The following is a 17,297-nucleotide window of genomic DNA, read 5'->3' as shown; positions in this document are numbered from 1 at the left end:
TGGATCATGGCCTCACCTGAAGTAGAGAGTTTTGGTCTTAAACCCACAAAAAGTTTTTCTCTAGCTAAACTAGGAGTTAATCTCAGGGTTTCACGGACTAAATCCATAGGAATGATGACTTGTTAGATATTACGGAGGTTTAGTGAGCACCATGCCGAATCTCTCCACCATTTTCTTCTCTTCTACTTTGGCCAATATGAGTTCACCTGGTACTAGCAGCTTTATTGGGGAATTTCTCATCTCAATAGGAGCTTTCCAAAAAAATAGCTTAGTAGCCACATTAGCAGCGCTTGGGATGATTTTAGGCGTGGCCTATTCCCTTTGGCTATATAATCGTGTGGTTTCTGGAAATTTAAAAGCCGATTTCCTCCATAAATTCTCCGATTCAAATGGCAGAGAAGTTTCCATATTTGTACCTTTTCTTGTTGGAGGGACGACCGTCCGTTGAACTACCAAAGAAAAAAGGGTAAACCAATGTAATCATGACATTGTAGGTGCTTGCGATGGGACGGATGCGACTTCCCTCAGTTGGTTTGGGTGGCATAGCCCGCTGCGGAAGTCCCCCCTTTGATCCATTTCTTTAGTCTTTAGGGAGCCAAAGCTTGACTTTACTAATAAAATAAGTCTTGTGGAGGGGCGCTCACGTTTTTTGTCTGAGCCGTGCTGGGTGGGACCGAGAGAAAGAAAGGACGGGGGGCAACCATGCATGGTACTTCTCGACCGTGTCTCCGAGGGACAGTTGAACGAGCGACTCATGAATGCTGCCGGGTCGGACGAGCCAATAACTCGAACGCGTTTGGTCTGTTTTTTGAGCAAGAATCACAGCGTTACCTTACCTTCACCATGATACGGACTCCAAGTTCTTATGGCGGAGCACGAGGAGATTTATCATCAATATGATGATGGGAATGGAAACCAGAAGCACGACCGGGGTCTTCGTGGTCCAAGATAATTAAACCATCAGTAACAGTAACATAAGCATGAGACTTTTTGGTAGTACTCTAGCTAAACTAGGAGTTAATCTCAGGGTTTCACGGACTAAATCCATAGGAATGATGGAATCCTCATTGTTGAAGGTGTAAAACGTTAACAAAATTTCAAAAAGAAGATAATAAACTTAAAGAGGTAATTTGGGATCGAGTTAAAAGGGGTTCATGGCAAAACAGTGAATAATACAATGCAAGTAGGTATGTCATGTTTGTCTCCTTATTGAGCAAGTAAGCCACGTCCTTTTGGTGAGCACATCAATCTTGTCTCCTTGGTGAGCAAGTAATCAAGGGCTTGTCTAAGTTATCCGAGACCGAAGCCGAAAAGATGCCTTCTAGGAAGCTGAAACAACCTCACTGAAGAGTAACCGAAGCTAGGCATGTGGTGTTACCACTTCTCTGTTCGGGTTTGGATTTATCGAAGAGATGTCCTCATCACCTTCTTTTCTATGAAGGTAGATTTTAAAGATGTAAACAAAATTCTTCTAGAAAATAAATCATTTCCAATAAACTTGTCATACTTGTATAAAGGGATAGCGGTGAATTTTACTCCTCAAATTATTGGAAAAATTCAATTTTGCTCTTATTATACAAAATGATTCAATTTTTCTCTCACGTTAGAAGTTCTAGATCGAGAGTGATATGAGTTTACTGGGAATTGAGGAAAATATGGTAGTGGATAGGACGGAGTGGAGGGAGCGAATTTGTATCGCTGACACGACTTGATTTCACGGTTTTATATGATGGTTCATGTTAGTCGACCCCGAATCATTTCGGGACTAAGGCTTTGTTGTTGTTGTTAGAAGTTCTAGATCATTTTTACCATTTTTTATAAAACTTTGTTGCTAATTTTCATTGCATTAATTTAAAGAAAGATAAAATTGAATTAGTTTTTTTTTTTTTTTTTTATCAAGGCACTGAGAGTAAAATTGAACCAAGTTTCTAACATATGGATAAAAGTGAGCTATTTTGTAAGGATAAAATAGATTTTTATCTAATAAACTCGTGAGCAAATTTAACTCTAAATGACATGTTAGTGCACTTGTTAAAGTTAGCATTGTAATTCATAAGATAGTTAAGGGGTATTATGGTCATTGACCATGATTCTGTTAGAACCCGGTTGTTAGCTTTGGCGGGAACATCTGTTAACAGCTCATTCCATTTTTCCCTTGTATAAAAAGCATTTTTGCTGTTGTAATCTTTCAATCAATCAATATACAGAATCAATTTTTATTTCTTCATTAAGTTTTCATCGTTGAAAGGCAAAGCTCCTCGAATTATGATAGCCACACGATTCAAATATGATATCTCAAGTATCAATTTAGCCAAGTGTAAATAAATTTTTTTAATAGTTTATCTGATTTTTGGTCCGATGTTTGTTAGATATTTTTTAGGTGCATTTTTTCTTAATCAAAGCTTTCTGTGTATTTTATTTTGAGCTAGAGCCTTGCGGTTTAAAAACCTTTGATGTATTTATTGGGATACAAAAAAAAAAGTGCATGAAGCCTATTGTCAACAAGTGGACATGCAGTTTTATTACAAAACAAAAAGGACTTCTGTAGACACACAGACAATTAGTTTAATTTATTACAAAACAAAATAAGGATCAATTAATTGTTGAGGTAAAGTGGAATCTTAGGTCCAAGCTCCCTCACTTGATCCACTAAACCATATAGGAACTCAAAGTCGAGTGTAGATTGAGCATCAAGTTCCTCTCTTAACTTGGGATACATCTTCAACCACTCTCCCAACATCTTGGACACATGATCACGAATCATTCTCCAAGGAACTGGGAATTTTTCACAAAGTTTCAAATATTCCACTAACAAATCCACCTGATCCAGATTCCCTTCTCTAACATTTCCAACAGCCCATTCAGCTGTCCGAAACCCAGAAAAAAGAGCTGGATTCTGAAGCAGAGAATCAGCTGAAAGCACACCATCAACACCTGTCTCTTTCAGACACATCTCAATGTCATCCATGTGTCGTATGTTTCCATTGGCAAGAACTGGGATTCCGACAGCTTCTTTAACTGCTTTGATTGCTTTCCAATCAGCTCGGAACTTGTTAAAATCTTTCTCCACTCTGGTTCGGCCATGGACTGCTAAGAGAGAACAACCAGCTTGTTCTAGCATTTTAGCGTACTTGAGAGTGTCTTCTATGTCGGGGAATAGTCTGATTTTGCAAGAGACGGGAATGTTGAGGTTTAGAGCTAACTTTTGAACTAATGATTTGATAAGTGGAAGATTATCCATTAAGAAAGCTCCGTAATTTCCCTGCTTTGCACCCCTTAGCGGACACCTGTGCACAAAGTGCGGACGCATTAACAATGTTTTTTTATATAAAAAAATTAAAATATATTGTATACTGCTTAGAAGAGTTTTATAATCCCATGAGAAATTATAGTATGCTATAAGAGTTTCATGTAAATATATTATAACTGGTTATGGGCTGTGCTAGGTCGGATTCGGGCTGGGCTCAATCGGGCTATACACTAAAATCCTTTGTCCCTTTTAAAATTCGGGCTTGGGCTGGACTCAGCCTAATCACAAAACCTAAATCCCAAGCCCAGCCCAACCCGTCCTAACTTCTTTTGTAATAAACTTAATTATAAAATTTAATGTAAATTATATAATATCCTAACGGTGGGTTTCACCGAGTCAGTGACCAACTGAATTTGGCCCATCACCTTATGATCTAGGAGGAGTCAATCTTAAGCTTTATGATAATTTTACTCTTCATTGTAATTTTTAGAAGCTTAAATCAAAAGGTGATTGACCAAATTCACTTAGTTAGCCACTGACTAGATGAAAATTACCGGTATCCTAATACGTAAAATCGTGACTTTCTGTAAAATAAATATAACTATATAAATCTTAATAATAATCTGACGACTATATTACATATATGTTTATAATTCAAGCAAATCAAAACATAATCCACAAAAATTTAAAGATGAAAATGCCTAATCGTATTCTAACGATACAAATCATTCCTTTCTCAAACTCAAAGTGAAGCTTAATAAATTATTGACTTTCTCTTATTAATTTGTTTTTAAACTTAACAATTTATTGATTTACAATTAATTGTATATACATGAGTTTTGGGCCGGGTCGGGCTAATTTTGAGGTTTCATAATAAATCTCAAATCCAACCCATAAAAAACGGATCTGAATGGGTTGGACGGATGAACAGATCTAAAATATAGTACTAACTAAGAATGAATAAGATTGGATTGGATTAAAAAGAATACCCAAGGTTAATGTCTACATAATCACAAAAAGGCTCCACCATCTGCGCAGCTTTGAGTAATGTATCTGGATCATTCCCACAGAATTGGACTAACAGTGGCCGATCCTCCTGCATTTTTAATTATATTTGTTTCAAATAATCAATACATAAAAATATATTAAAAACTAGAGATTTTTTTAGGGAAGTAAGCATTCTGACAAATTGGTGCAACTTTTGCTGTAGATATCAGAATGAATGTAATTCCTTTTTAGAAACTGATTTACAAGCTCTATACACAAGATGTTTTAAACTGCAAAAAGAAAGGTTATTAGTTGAACCTTGGAAGTAGAGAATTCATGGGTTCGATAGTTGTGATCATTAGCAAAAAGATGGGAATCCAGCATAGGAGTATAAGCAGCCTGAGCACCATAGTTCCTGCAAAGCATTCTAAAAGGAAGCTCGGAACTGTCGACCATAGGAGCTACTATCAACTTGGGTCCACCCAATTTGGTCCAGTGCGCCCATGCTCGATCTTTCATGTCTAGAGTAGGAGATGCCATTAGAAGATATTATATTGAAGATGGAATTGATAGTCGTATTTATAGGTTCAACAACTTTAATTTTGATTGGAATTTATTTGATTAAGAAAGTTTTGGCGGTATGGAAAATGCCCATTTGTTTTCTTCCAATTTTGCTGGTGCAGGTGACGCCATAAATCATGCTGTCATGTAGTCGGTAAAGCTATGGTTCTTCAACATAACAATGAGTTAAGAGGAATGTTGCTTTCGCTTTTCACAGGAAAACAATAGATATTCTGTTCACATGTTCAACAGATTTTAACAATTAATTCATTTAATGTAGTAACGGTTGTGTTTACGATTCTACGGAGCAGAATCATAAATTGTGAATGGGTTCGATAAACTCTCTCCTAGCTGCAAACTAACTTAAAATACATACAACTAACTTATATAAAGAAATTTACGTATGTATAATCAAACAAAATACTTGAATTTACGTATGAAATTGAAGTTGGATCGCAAATGATGAGAAGTGAAGTGAAGTAACGTATAAGTGCACGTTAAGTGATAATATATATACTAAGTGTATTTCGGAAAAGTTAACTTTGAAAATATCTAATAGAGGTGTTGTAATGGATCTAAACATGTAAACGGACTCTCAATTGGATCGATTTTGTAATTTACTCATTATTAAATCCTAAAAACACTTTGGAGAATCTATATTAATGTTAAACCATGCATGGAGATAACCATTATAATGAATCTTGCTATTCTGGTACTACATCATTGTTATTTCCGTTCACTCGATTAACTTAATAAAATATATTTTGTAAGCTAACATAACCAAAAGAAATTATTTATTAGAAAAAGTACGTAGTTGCTGTAATATGTTGAGAAAATTACAATATAAATCATGTTAAATTATATATATTGTGAATTTTCCAAGAATTGGTATCCAAGTCTAGTTAATGTAGAGGCAAAGACAAGTAAAATGGGAGTTTAAAATGACACAAATTATTATATATATAGATAAGTAAAATGAAGAATTTCCTATGTGCGGCGAAGATGCATGATGCATCTATTACTGTCTGGAACAGATAGACCCGAAGGCAAGACAGATGCAAACTAGGGATTCAAGCATGAACAAATCTACTGCTTTATCCGATAATATGCCAAAGACAATGTGTATAATCACATTTTTGGCGAAATTCATGCACGAACATTATGGAACAAACTCGATGACCTATAGGCCTCAAAAATTAGAAATAAGAAATTATTTTATTTGACGAAATTGGTGTTAGCTCTCGGGATAGCTCTTTATTGAGGCAGTTGGCAGCCATGATACCAATCGTTCCTTCCACGTTCAATACCTTGACCTTAATGTCTTCCTACTGGAATCTTTCAACGTAGTGCTTAAGAGTTTTATTTTCTTGTTGGACAGGATAGTTGAGATCCTGCATGGTTTTGCTCTCGGGGATAGACGTTACGAAGTGGTCAACAAAGAGCCCGGACATCTACTTGAAGCTGGTGACCGTTTTCGTGCCGAGTTGCTCGTACTATTAGGAGACAACACCCTTTTAAGGAAGTGAGAATATGTGACACATTACAATGTCAGTTGCAGTATTAGTATTCGTAGCCCGCCTGAAGTTTTTTGATGTGAGCAGTGCAGTCCCCCATCATGTCATACTCTTTTATCATCGGATATTTGAACCTTATTGGCATGAGCTCGGTCATGATCCTCTTGCATAACGATATTTCTACCTCAATTATGTCGAGATGTTTCGAGTCGATCCTTGCTCTAGTGACTTTGCTTTTGAGTTTATCCAATTCTTTTTGGATTGCATCAAATTTGGCCTCAGAATCTTCACTTTTTACTGAGAGGTTCATTTCCTTGGGTGCCCATCGATCCTGAGTCTTGGGTTCGACTATCTTTTCCTAGATGATAGATCAAGACTCGAAAGATCTGTGTCGGGTCCTTCTATGGTTTGAGTTTGGGGTCCTCCTGTTCGGGGAGAGTCGTTTTCGTTCTCTTACTCGGGTCGATCTTTCGAGGTTACTCATTGGCATTCTTTGCCTTCCATGCAAGGGGAGTTCTGGATCTGCATCGTCTTATTGGGGAGTCTTCTCTTCCCCTTGACTGCGCGTCAGAGTCTTTATATCAATCTCTTAATGATCTGTCCTGCTGACAATGGTAACTAATAGGGGTCGAAAACCCCTATCTTTAGGTATGGTTTTTAGGATAGTTTTGATTAGTTTTCATTCAATATAAACGAGCAAATCTCGCACTTTTATGCATGTGCACGAGATTATTAGTTTTAGTATATGTTTTATTTACTTTAGTAGTTTCTAGCCGTTTTCTGATTGTTTTCAGGCAAAATATTGCCAAAATAGCACACAAGTGAACTATCACTTATTTATTTCAGCTAATTGATCCACCAAAGGTCACACCAAACAAAGTTTTTACTCAAATCTAACAACTTGTGGGTCGATTTAGCCTTTGGACTAATGTTATTTGGAGTTTATGTGTGTGTAGGTTAAAATAGGATCAATTTCGGGCAAAAATCGCGTCTCGGGGACCCCCAGACAGTCGTTCGGTGAGTTGGGCATGTCCAGACCACCAAACTGGCCATCAGAGGGCCAGCTCGGCGAGCAGCTCGACGAGCTGGCCACCAGAGAGAAGTGAGAGAGAAAATGTAGAGAGAGAAATGGGAGAGAGGGGTTGAAGGAAAAAGATGATGGTATTTTAGTAAATTTATAAAGAATAAGGCTATATTAGTCATTCCATAAAGAGTGGGTCCCACTTTTTTTAATTCTACAATAAAAAATACTGACGTGGCATAGTTGACCAGCGTTGACCGGTCACAAAAACCGGTTGTACAATTTAGTGGGAGGTCACCTGAAGTTCGTACGGTTTAGTGTGACAAAATTTTGGTTGTACACCAAAGTGTGATTTGGGGTAAAGGTTGTACACCACGTATGTAATTTACCCGAAGTCTTGACAATTCCACCAAGTTTCAACAGTGTGTCCATATGGCATGTGAGTCCCTTCCATTTCTGTTTCTCACTAAGTTGCTTACACTGCGTGTAGGTTAAGTGATACTTTGTGAGCAGGCTTTCAGCCTTCCTTCCATGTTCCCTTGAAGATGTCTTCATCATAAAATCAACAAAATACTTACATACAGGGTTTGGATCTTGAATGGATGTATGAAATTAAAGTTGGATTACAAATGATTTAAAGTGAAGTGAAGTATAACTGTCTACATAAAATGATAATATATATATTAAGAATATTTCGAAAAAGTTAACTTTGAATAATATTTAGTTGGGTAAGATTTGTTGTAAATAATAGATCTAAATATATAAATAGACTCTTAATTGGACCAATTTTATAATTTATCCATTATTAAATCCTAAAAACACCTTGGAGAATCTACATTAATGTTAAACCATGCATGGAGATAACCATTATGATGAACCTTGCTGGAAAAAAAATCTTCTGTCCCGAATTCTCTGTCCCCTTCTCTGTCCCCCATTCAATTTTTGACACGTGTCCCTTTTATCTTACTTTATTGCTACTAACTATGGTTAGATATACTTAACTTTGGTTAAAGTGTAGTTAAAGGGACACGTGTCAAAAATTGAATGGGGGACAGGGAAGGGGACAGGGAATTCGGGACAGAAGATTTTTTTCCGAACCTTGCTATTCTGGTACTACATCATTGTTATTTACGTTGACTAGATTAACTTAATAAAATATATTTTGTAAGCTAACATCAATCAAAAGAAATTATTTATCAGAAAAAGTATGTAGTTGATGCAATCTGTTGCGAAAATTACAATATAAATCATGTTAAATTATCATTATCATTTTTATTGACTATTTTTTATTGCTTTAATTTTTCTATTTATATATATTTTAAATTTTCCAAGAATTGGTATCAAATCTAGTCAACATGGAGGCAAAGACAAGCAAAATGGAGAGTTTAAATGACGCAAATTACCATAGCAAAACGAGAGATCTCCAATATGTGACGAAGATACATCTACTACTATCTGGACCAGATGGACCTGAAGGCGAGACAAATGTAGACTACGGATTCGAGCATGAACAAATCTGCTGCTTCATCCGATAATATGCCAAAGACAATGTGTATAATCACATTTCTGCCGAAATTCATACACAAACATTATGGAACAAACTCGAGGACATGTAGGCCTAAAAAATAAGAAATAAGAAATTAATTTATTTGACCAAATTAGTGTTAGCTCTCGGGGTAGCTCTTTATTGAGGCAGTTGGTGGTCATGATACCAACCATTCCTTCCACGTTCAGTACCTTGACCTAAATGGCTTCCTGCTTGAATCTTTCAACATAGTCCTTGAGAGTTTTATTTCTTATTAGACCGGATAGTTGAGATCATGCATGGTTTTTCTCTCAGGGATAGATGTTACTAAGTGCTCTGCAAATAGCTCTGGCATATGCTTGAAGCTGGTGACCATTTTCATGTTGAGCTGCTCGTACCATTAGGAGACAATGCCTTTTAAGGAAGTGGAGAATAGGTGACACATTACATTGTCAGTTGCAATAGTAGTATCTATAACGCCCCTGAAATTTTTAATGTGGGTAGTGTTGTCCCCCGTCCTGCCATACTCTTTTATCAGCGGATATTTAAACCCTCCTTGCATGGACTCGGTCATGATCCTCTTGCATAACGATATTTCTACCTCTATTATGTCGAGATGTTTCGAGTCGAACACTGCTCCAGTGATTGTGCTTTTGAGTTTATCCAATTCTTTTTGGATTGCATCAAATTTGGCCTCAGAATCCTCACTTTTTACTGAGACATTCATTTCCTTGGGCGCCCATCGATCTTGAGTCTTGGGTTCGACTATCTTTTCCTAGTTGATAGATCGAGACTCGGCGGATCTGTGTTAGGTCCTTCTATAGTTTGAGTCTGGGGTCCTCTTGTTCGGGGAGGGTCACTTTCGTTATCTTAAGCAGGTCGATCTTTCGAGGGACTACTCGTTGGCATTCTTTGCCTTCCATGCAAGGGGAGTTTTAGATCTGCATCGTCTAATTGGAGAGTCTTCTCTTCCCCTTGATTGGGTGCCAGAGTCCTTAAATCGATCTCTTAATGACCTGTCCTGCTAGGTAACTTCAGACATTATGAAGTCCAGTTGAGCAGTTGGTATTCTCAAGTATGTTTATGTACCTGATAGTTTCCTCTACTATCTACAGCTTCTCTTCAACTTTTATCATTTGGATGAAGTGTTCTTGTTGCATAACCCTGGCGAAATGGTGGACAGATCCCAGATTTTTTGCTAGTCGTTAGGGAGATTGCACCTAAGAGCCTTTGTTGTTGAACATCTAGGGCTTCTGTATCCTCCGCCATTTCTAGAGCTAGGTCTTGGTCGGCCTGAAACTGTCAACGTGCTTCTTCTTCCATCGCAATCTAAACTCCGGATGTAGGGCGTCCATTGGAGGATGAGAGTTGGACGGAACTTTATTCCACACTCACTGCACTAATTTGATGTGGTTGAATCATGCAAGTCCACTTGTAAACCTGCAAATGGACAGAAAGAAGATCAAGGGGATAATTGTTCGGCTAATCGGCTTCAATGCCTAAGTCAATTTGAGGTAAGACTTGAGGATAAACACAACAGTAAATCAAAACTAAAACGTAAGCTTAATGAATGAATGAATTAGTATAAATTAAATTGTGCTTACTCTATTTATATTGTGATCGAGCTGTAAAACACAGTTATGAGCTTAGAAGCGGGATGTGCTACGTTTCACTTGTTGATAAGTGAACGTGCGCCTGAATATCGGGGCTTGATATCCCTTAAGCCTACTAGGTATGTGATTCACGGGATCGGGCATGATTACTGTAACGGGTGAATCATTGACTAAGGTTTTTTAACGTTTCCCAGCCAAGGACTTTGATACGGAGTCGTATTGATTAGTTTGCTATGGTGGCGCCATGTGTTTTGTTTTTTCAGGTGATGGTTCGGATTTCATAAATTTCACGTGATGAGTTTATATTCACCTGATATCGAGGGGTATATCATTTCCTTTTTGAAAAAAAAAAATAGAAACAGATAGTGAAATTCAGAATCATTCATTTACTTTCTTCTTATATTTTTTTGAATTCCTTTCTGTTACCCTTACGCGAACGAAACACCCCTTTAATGGTAATACATACGAAAACATTAAACTCAAAATTACCCTTAAAGTCAGTTGTGAATACGCAACTCTTGAAAGCACATTATTCAATTATAACCACACTAGACATATAAAAGACATTTTCAATTTTTTTTTTTAAAAAAACACAATTTTAAATGTACATAAAAATGAATAAGGCACTTATAATATAAATGAGAATTTTTTAATCAAGATTGACATTAGTATCTATAGTAATTTCTTGTAGGTAGGGCTGTAAATGAGCTGAGGCGTTCATGGTTGGTTCGATAAAAGTTCGGCTCGGTTCGGCTCAATTTAGAAGCTCGATTCGTAAATACAATAAACGAGAACATGTTTCACGAGCTTGTCGCGAGCTAAGCTCGTGAACAAGATAAACGAGTCGGCTCGTGAGAAGCTCGTGAAGAATCGAGCTTCTAAACGAGCCGAGCTCAAACACAAATTTGAGCTCGAAGCTCGGTCCGAGCTCGTTAACATTATAACTAACCGAGTTTGAACAAGCCAAAGCTCAGCTTAACTCCGCTCCACTCTCACATGAGTTTGATTCTTGTTACTGTTGTTGAAATCCCCATAAATGGGGCAATATGTATGGTTACTATTGTTGAAATCCTCATAAGTGGAGCAATATATAAGTCATCCCGTTCGTCTCCATATGGCTTGAAGGTTTCCCTAGTCCTGAACCAGAGATATACCCCGCCTCACCTAAACTTCATAAATTTGAAAACATATTGAAAGATTTACAAAAAGAAAGGGTCTCAAGATGTTTTTCTTTCCCCAGTATCCTATCTAACCAAATATCCTATTAATTAGTCCCAAAAGTATGGAAGACCTTGACAATCTGTAAATATGGCTTGCTTATCGCTAGGTTGATGTTAGAATTGTTTCATGCAATATTTGACTTTATACCGTCATTAAACATCATTGTCTCATCTATCTCCTGACATGTATGTTCAGGTCTCAGCTTGGACAATAAGATCTATTAAACATAATCTAATCTCAGCAAAAATCATGCCTTCAATTTAATACAAATCAGTTGTATAATAATACAAAATGATCATCAATGGGGGATGCTACAATTTGAATGCTCTCTCCTTTCCTAACAACTACCCCCAAAAAATATGCAGTGTAATTCTGATCCACTAAAGTATAACAAATACCCTGTTTCCTGTATTATCTCATCTCTCCAGGGTTGCAAATATGGTTCAACTGCTGCCTACCTAGTATGAATTGCATAATCTAATTGCCCGAGCCATTAGCCGATACTTTTGATACATCAGGATCTGCATCCTTAAGGTAAAGAGGAATCCTCAACCCCAGTTCTCTCAGTTGATCCACTAAACCATAGAGGAATTCGAAGGTCAGTATAGATTGCGAATTAAGCTCCTCTCTTACATGAGGATGTATCCTGAACCACTCTCCCAACATTTTGTGCACATGAGACCGGATCATTCTCCACGGTACAGGATATTTTTCGCATAGTTTCAAATATTCCACTACTAGATCTGCCTGGTCCAGTAGTCCGTCTCTACTGCTTTTTTCATCACCAACTGCCCATTCAGCTGTCCGAAAACCAGCAAAAAGTGCTGGGTTCTCGAGGAGAGTCTCGGCGGAAAGCACCCCATCTGCACCGGTCTCTTTCAGGCAGCTCTCAACGTCATCCATGTGACGGATGTCCCCATTGGCAAGAACTGGGATTCGGACAGCATCTTTAACTGCTTTGATTGCCTTCCAATCAGCACGGATTTTCTTTCCATCTTTCTCATCTCTAGTTCGGCCATGAACAGCTAAAAGAGAACAGCCAGCTTCCTCCAGCATTCTCGCGTAATTCAGAGTGTCCTCTATTTTTGGAAATACTCGGATTTTGCAAGACACGGGAACATTAAGATTCAGAGCCAACTTTTCAACTAAAGATTTGACAAGAGGAAGATCATCCATTAAGAAAGCTCCATAGTATCCCCGCTTTGCAATACGTTGTGGACACCTGCACAAATGCCATTTTAACCAGTCATTTGATTTGCAAAAGGTTTTAGGTCCATAGCGGGATAATGCATACAAGTTTGACTTATCAGATAACTGAATATAAAAGGACCAATTCCATTCTCAAAGAAGAAATAGTGAAGGGAAAATAAAATCATAAATTAGCACCAATTCTTAACCAGAACCTAGTAGTATTTAAATTGCAAATTTATCACTCAACTTCACTCACAAAAACACTTTCCAACAGACATTTTATACCTTATATTCCAAACGAAAACCATTCATCAACTAATTTTATGATTCAAGACATGATGAGCTCCATGAATTTCAAAAATACTTTAAGATGCATAACTAGGATCGCATCATAATAAAATCGAATTCTCTAGCCCCTTCTGAAAATACAGCTTGGACACTGCTCAATATTTTAACCCACAAAGATTTGTTCAATAAACCAGTCACATAATAATTTGAGTTGGACCTGAACGAGATTCCTTTGGGTTACATCCTCTTCAGTGTAAAATGGAAAGAGAAAAGATTAGTTCCAGAGGAAAGTTCAGTGCATTTTAAAACTCACTAACTACACTGAAACCAAAAAATTATCCAAATTAATCAGAGAAGGAAAATAGAAATTGCATTCAAATATGGCAGGTGAACACAGTAATGGCAATTCCACCTGGGGGATGAATCGGGATAAATTTGAGCCAGAGCTCTAGATTAACATTTAGAAAATAAAGTTTCAGCTTCAAGATGATTGCTTAAAATATTACCCTAGGTTAATGTCGACATAATCACAATAAGGTTCCACCCTCTGTGCAGCGTCAAGCAAGGTATCTGGATCATTGGCACAAAATTGGACAAATAGCGGACGATCCTCCTGCAATTGTTCTCTTATTAAGATACTTCTTCAAAAATGAAAGAATCAACTATGATGCTTTGACCATGACATAAACTTCGCACAATACCAAAACTAGATTAATGCACACGAGAGAAGATTACATTTCGACCCACCCATCTGAAATCAAACATCTCATAATGGAAAAGGAATATAGAAGACATGTTCCAATAGTGCATTAGAATGAGCAGAAGTACCATATAGCATATAATTTTAGAAATGCTCCGATAGACCTTTATTACAAATATCAATGTAACATCTAGCTATGGAACCTTTTAACTCTTATTGCTAGAGCTCGTTAAGGGAGAACTCCATGATCTCTGAAGTGTTTTCTTTATTTTACTGCAGATTCTCCTTTTATAGAGAAGCAATACAAGCTTAACAAATAAATATATCAATTATCTAAAGGATAAATAAGAGATATATGCAACTAACAAGATAAATCTAATCTACAAATCCAATGTATTGAAAAGGAAATCTTATGTAGAAGCCTATCTTATTTAATTTACTTCAACTAGCTTTTATCCTAATCTTCTTTCTTCTTTTATGAAGATAAACTTTTACTATGAATAACTTAAAGCATTGTTCCATGAAGACCATGCAACGCGTGACCGCATGCCCAAAGGTTGTTTCGGCCAATGGACTGCTGGTGTATTTCTTAGGCAAGCAAGATACATCAAACAGGGCATATGTTTTGTTATCAAAGAGGCTCCAAGACTTATCAATTATTTTGACTGTGAGAACCGAAGAGGAGGACAACCAGCATGGTTAAATGATCCCTTTCCTACATTTCCTTATGCTGGCACTTGACTTCATCTTTCTACCAACACGAATATTTGTAGGGTCTATGCCGTTATAGCGTGAAAAATCTAGCTTTGAATACTTCGGGTCATATGCACCTTAATCTGCAGCATTAAGCTGACATTAGCCACTATTGCTATTATGAGTTTCTAGCTAGACAACCATCTACAGGTATTTGGCTTCATTGGCAAACCTGATCCTAGTGATACATGGCCATGAAAACTTCAAATTGTTGCAAGGTACGTAGATCTCCCATAACAACCCACACTGATACCAAGGTATTACAAATTTAGATCTAGGATCTAGTTACGGAACCCTGCACCTCTTATCGCTAGAGCCCACTAAGAGACAACTCCATTATCTCTTAAAGTTATAATTTGTAGAAATTGCATATTGTTGTTTCTTTTATTTCACTGCAGATTCTACTTTCGTAGAGCAATACAAGCTTAACAGATAAATACATGATTTATCTAAAGAGCAAATAAATGCTAATAAATCTAATCTAGAAGTTAATCTTATTGAAAGTAAAAATGATCTAGAAGTCTATCTTATCTAATCTAGATGAACTAGCTTTTATCGTAATCTTCTTTCTTCTCTTATGAAGATAAGCTTTTACTGCGAATAACTTTGAGCGTTTAACATACTTACAATTTCGTTCTTGTTAGATCCAGGGAGTAGGGGCAAAACCAGCTTCATTTTTTTAAAATTAAATACTATACATGTTAGTATTCTCATAAATGAGTACCAGACCCCTCAGGTTTTGATGTTGAGAAGGATTTGAAAAAAGCTAATGATATTGATTTTGAGCAAATTATTTCAAACCTACAATATTTGATAAAAGAAAAACCAAAACTATGAATGATAGCAAAAAAAGTACTTGCATATTCACATCAAACAAAAAAAATTAATGTAACGCCACTCGTAGTTAATCTGAACTTTCAGAAGGATAAATATAAGAACATCAAATTTCATTTAGTATTACAAATGAATTTGGACCCTGCAATATTTAACATGGAGGTGATTGATAGGAATTGAACAGCTATGTCAATGGCAGCAAGCTCCATTTCCATAAATAAATAAAAAACATTTTTGCTAAAAAGACGACCACATTCCATGTTTAGAAATGGAAATCTGCAAAGACATAAGTTCAACTTTCATGATAACCCATTTTATTTTAAGCCATAAAGAATCAACATCCATTAATGCAACACAAATACAAATGCAATTGAGTTCTCCAAAGTGCTAAATGGCCTCACTACGGAATGCTGCTTGAAATAAACAATCAAAACATAGCCGCAGTAAAACACACACAACATCGATTTATATGCAACATTGAAGTTTAGTTATCACCTTGCAAGTAGTGAATTCCTGGTTTCGATACTTCTCAGTCTGAGTAAAAATCCTGGAATGGAGCATAGGAGTATAAGCAGCATCAGCCCCATACTTTCTACAAAGCATTCGAAACGGAAGCTCTGAATTATCCACCATTGGAGCAACAATGAACTTTGGTCGACCCAATTTCGTCCAGTGGGCCCATGCCCGCTCTACCCTAGACTGAGACTCTCCAGTCAGGGGGAGGTTCGGCGAGCCCAAACAGGAGGAGGAGGACGCCGTATCTGGAAAAGAAGAAGAGTTGCAATCTTCTGTTTGTTTCTCTTGCTGTGAATTAGAGCAGAGAAGATCGTCGTCGAGGTCTAGAGGAGGAGTTTGGGTTAGGGACGATGCCATTAGAGGTTGTCGGAGGGAGGATAGTAGAGGTTGAAGATGAAGATTGTGAGGAGGATAACAGAGAGATCTCATGCTCGGACGGCGGAGAGCAAACCCATCACCGACGGGGGAGGGTTGAGGGTTTTGCGTTTTGCGGTACTGAAAGAAAAACAAAACGCAATTCTCAATGGGTTTAGGCTTCTTGGTTTTCAATTTCTGCACTTAATTCTTTTTGAATGGTTGGGCTTCTGGAAAGCTTAATGTCCAATTAGTTGCTAATCTATATCTTAAAATTCAATTAAATTCTTAATCCTTTTAAATTATTAATTACATCATCAACATATATATTAACGAGGCGTTTGCTATTCTACGGGAACAGTCTTGATCACATGCACCTTAATGAGCATTTAGAATTTGCTCATTCACCGTTAAATCTAGGCTTATTAGAATCCTAAGGTGGAGATTCAAAGCATCCTGAGGCTTAGATTTAATAAGCATATATCTTTTTTTTTTTTTTGTAGAAAGGAAAGAAAAAACAAACAAAAAACAGGCCAAGAACCTAACCCGAGATTAGCCTAGGAAAGGTAACCCCCACAACATCATCCAAAAGGAGAGAAGACAGGAACTCAGGAGGTGAAGAGAAGGTTGAGACTCCCAACATCCTCTCATGGCCCTCGGCTGCAAGACCGTCCGCCACCCGATTCTGCTCCCTGAAGACGTGGCAGAAGCTGATGGTATCAAAGGAAGAACAAACCCTTGTGATCCATTTGATTAAATTCTAGCTATTTAAACAGATAGCATTATTATCAGAGATCATTTTGACAGCTGTGAGGTTGTCGGATTCCACAAGCAGATTTTTCAAGCCCAGATTCTTAGCAAGCCTGAGGCCAGAAAAGATCCCCAAAGCTCCGCAGAAAAGGAAGAACCCATACCCAGATTCTGAGCAAACCCAGACACCCAACCACCACCAGCATCCCTCAGAACCCC

General features: G+C 37.3%; 2 protein-coding genes across 2 annotated transcripts; both read right to left on the bottom strand.

The window, feature by feature from the left end:
• Positions 1 to 2,596: 2,596 nt before the first annotated feature.
• On the bottom strand, positions 2,597 to 4,777 carry LOC136229872 (uncharacterized). Its single transcript, XM_066018746.1, has 3 exons — positions 4,556 to 4,777; positions 4,240 to 4,346; positions 2,597 to 3,287 (listed from the first exon to the last, which is right to left on the bottom strand). The coding sequence occupies exons 1-3, from the start codon at positions 4,775 to 4,777 to the stop codon at positions 2,597 to 2,599; spliced, it is 1,020 nt and encodes a 339-aa protein (XP_065874818.1).
• A 7,131-nt stretch (positions 4,778 to 11,908) lies between these two features.
• LOC136230862 (uncharacterized) lies at positions 11,909 to 16,523 on the bottom strand. The gene is made up of 3 exons (XM_066020059.1): positions 15,954 to 16,523; positions 13,678 to 13,784; positions 11,909 to 12,914 (listed from the first exon to the last, which is right to left on the bottom strand). The coding sequence occupies exons 1-3, from the start codon at positions 16,401 to 16,403 to the stop codon at positions 12,170 to 12,172; spliced, it is 1,302 nt and encodes a 433-aa protein (XP_065876131.1). The 5' UTR covers positions 16,404 to 16,523; the 3' UTR covers positions 11,909 to 12,169.
• Between the last annotated feature and the right edge of the window lie 774 nt (positions 16,524 to 17,297).

Source organism: Euphorbia lathyris, chromosome 5 (genome assembly GCF_963576675.1).
Source record: "Euphorbia lathyris chromosome 5, ddEupLath1.1, whole genome shotgun sequence".
In the NCBI taxonomy this organism is placed as follows: domain Eukaryota; kingdom Viridiplantae; phylum Streptophyta; class Magnoliopsida; order Malpighiales; family Euphorbiaceae; genus Euphorbia; species Euphorbia lathyris.
The sequence above is the reverse complement of the archived record's forward strand: the minus strand, read 5'-3'. Positions and strand labels throughout refer to the sequence as shown.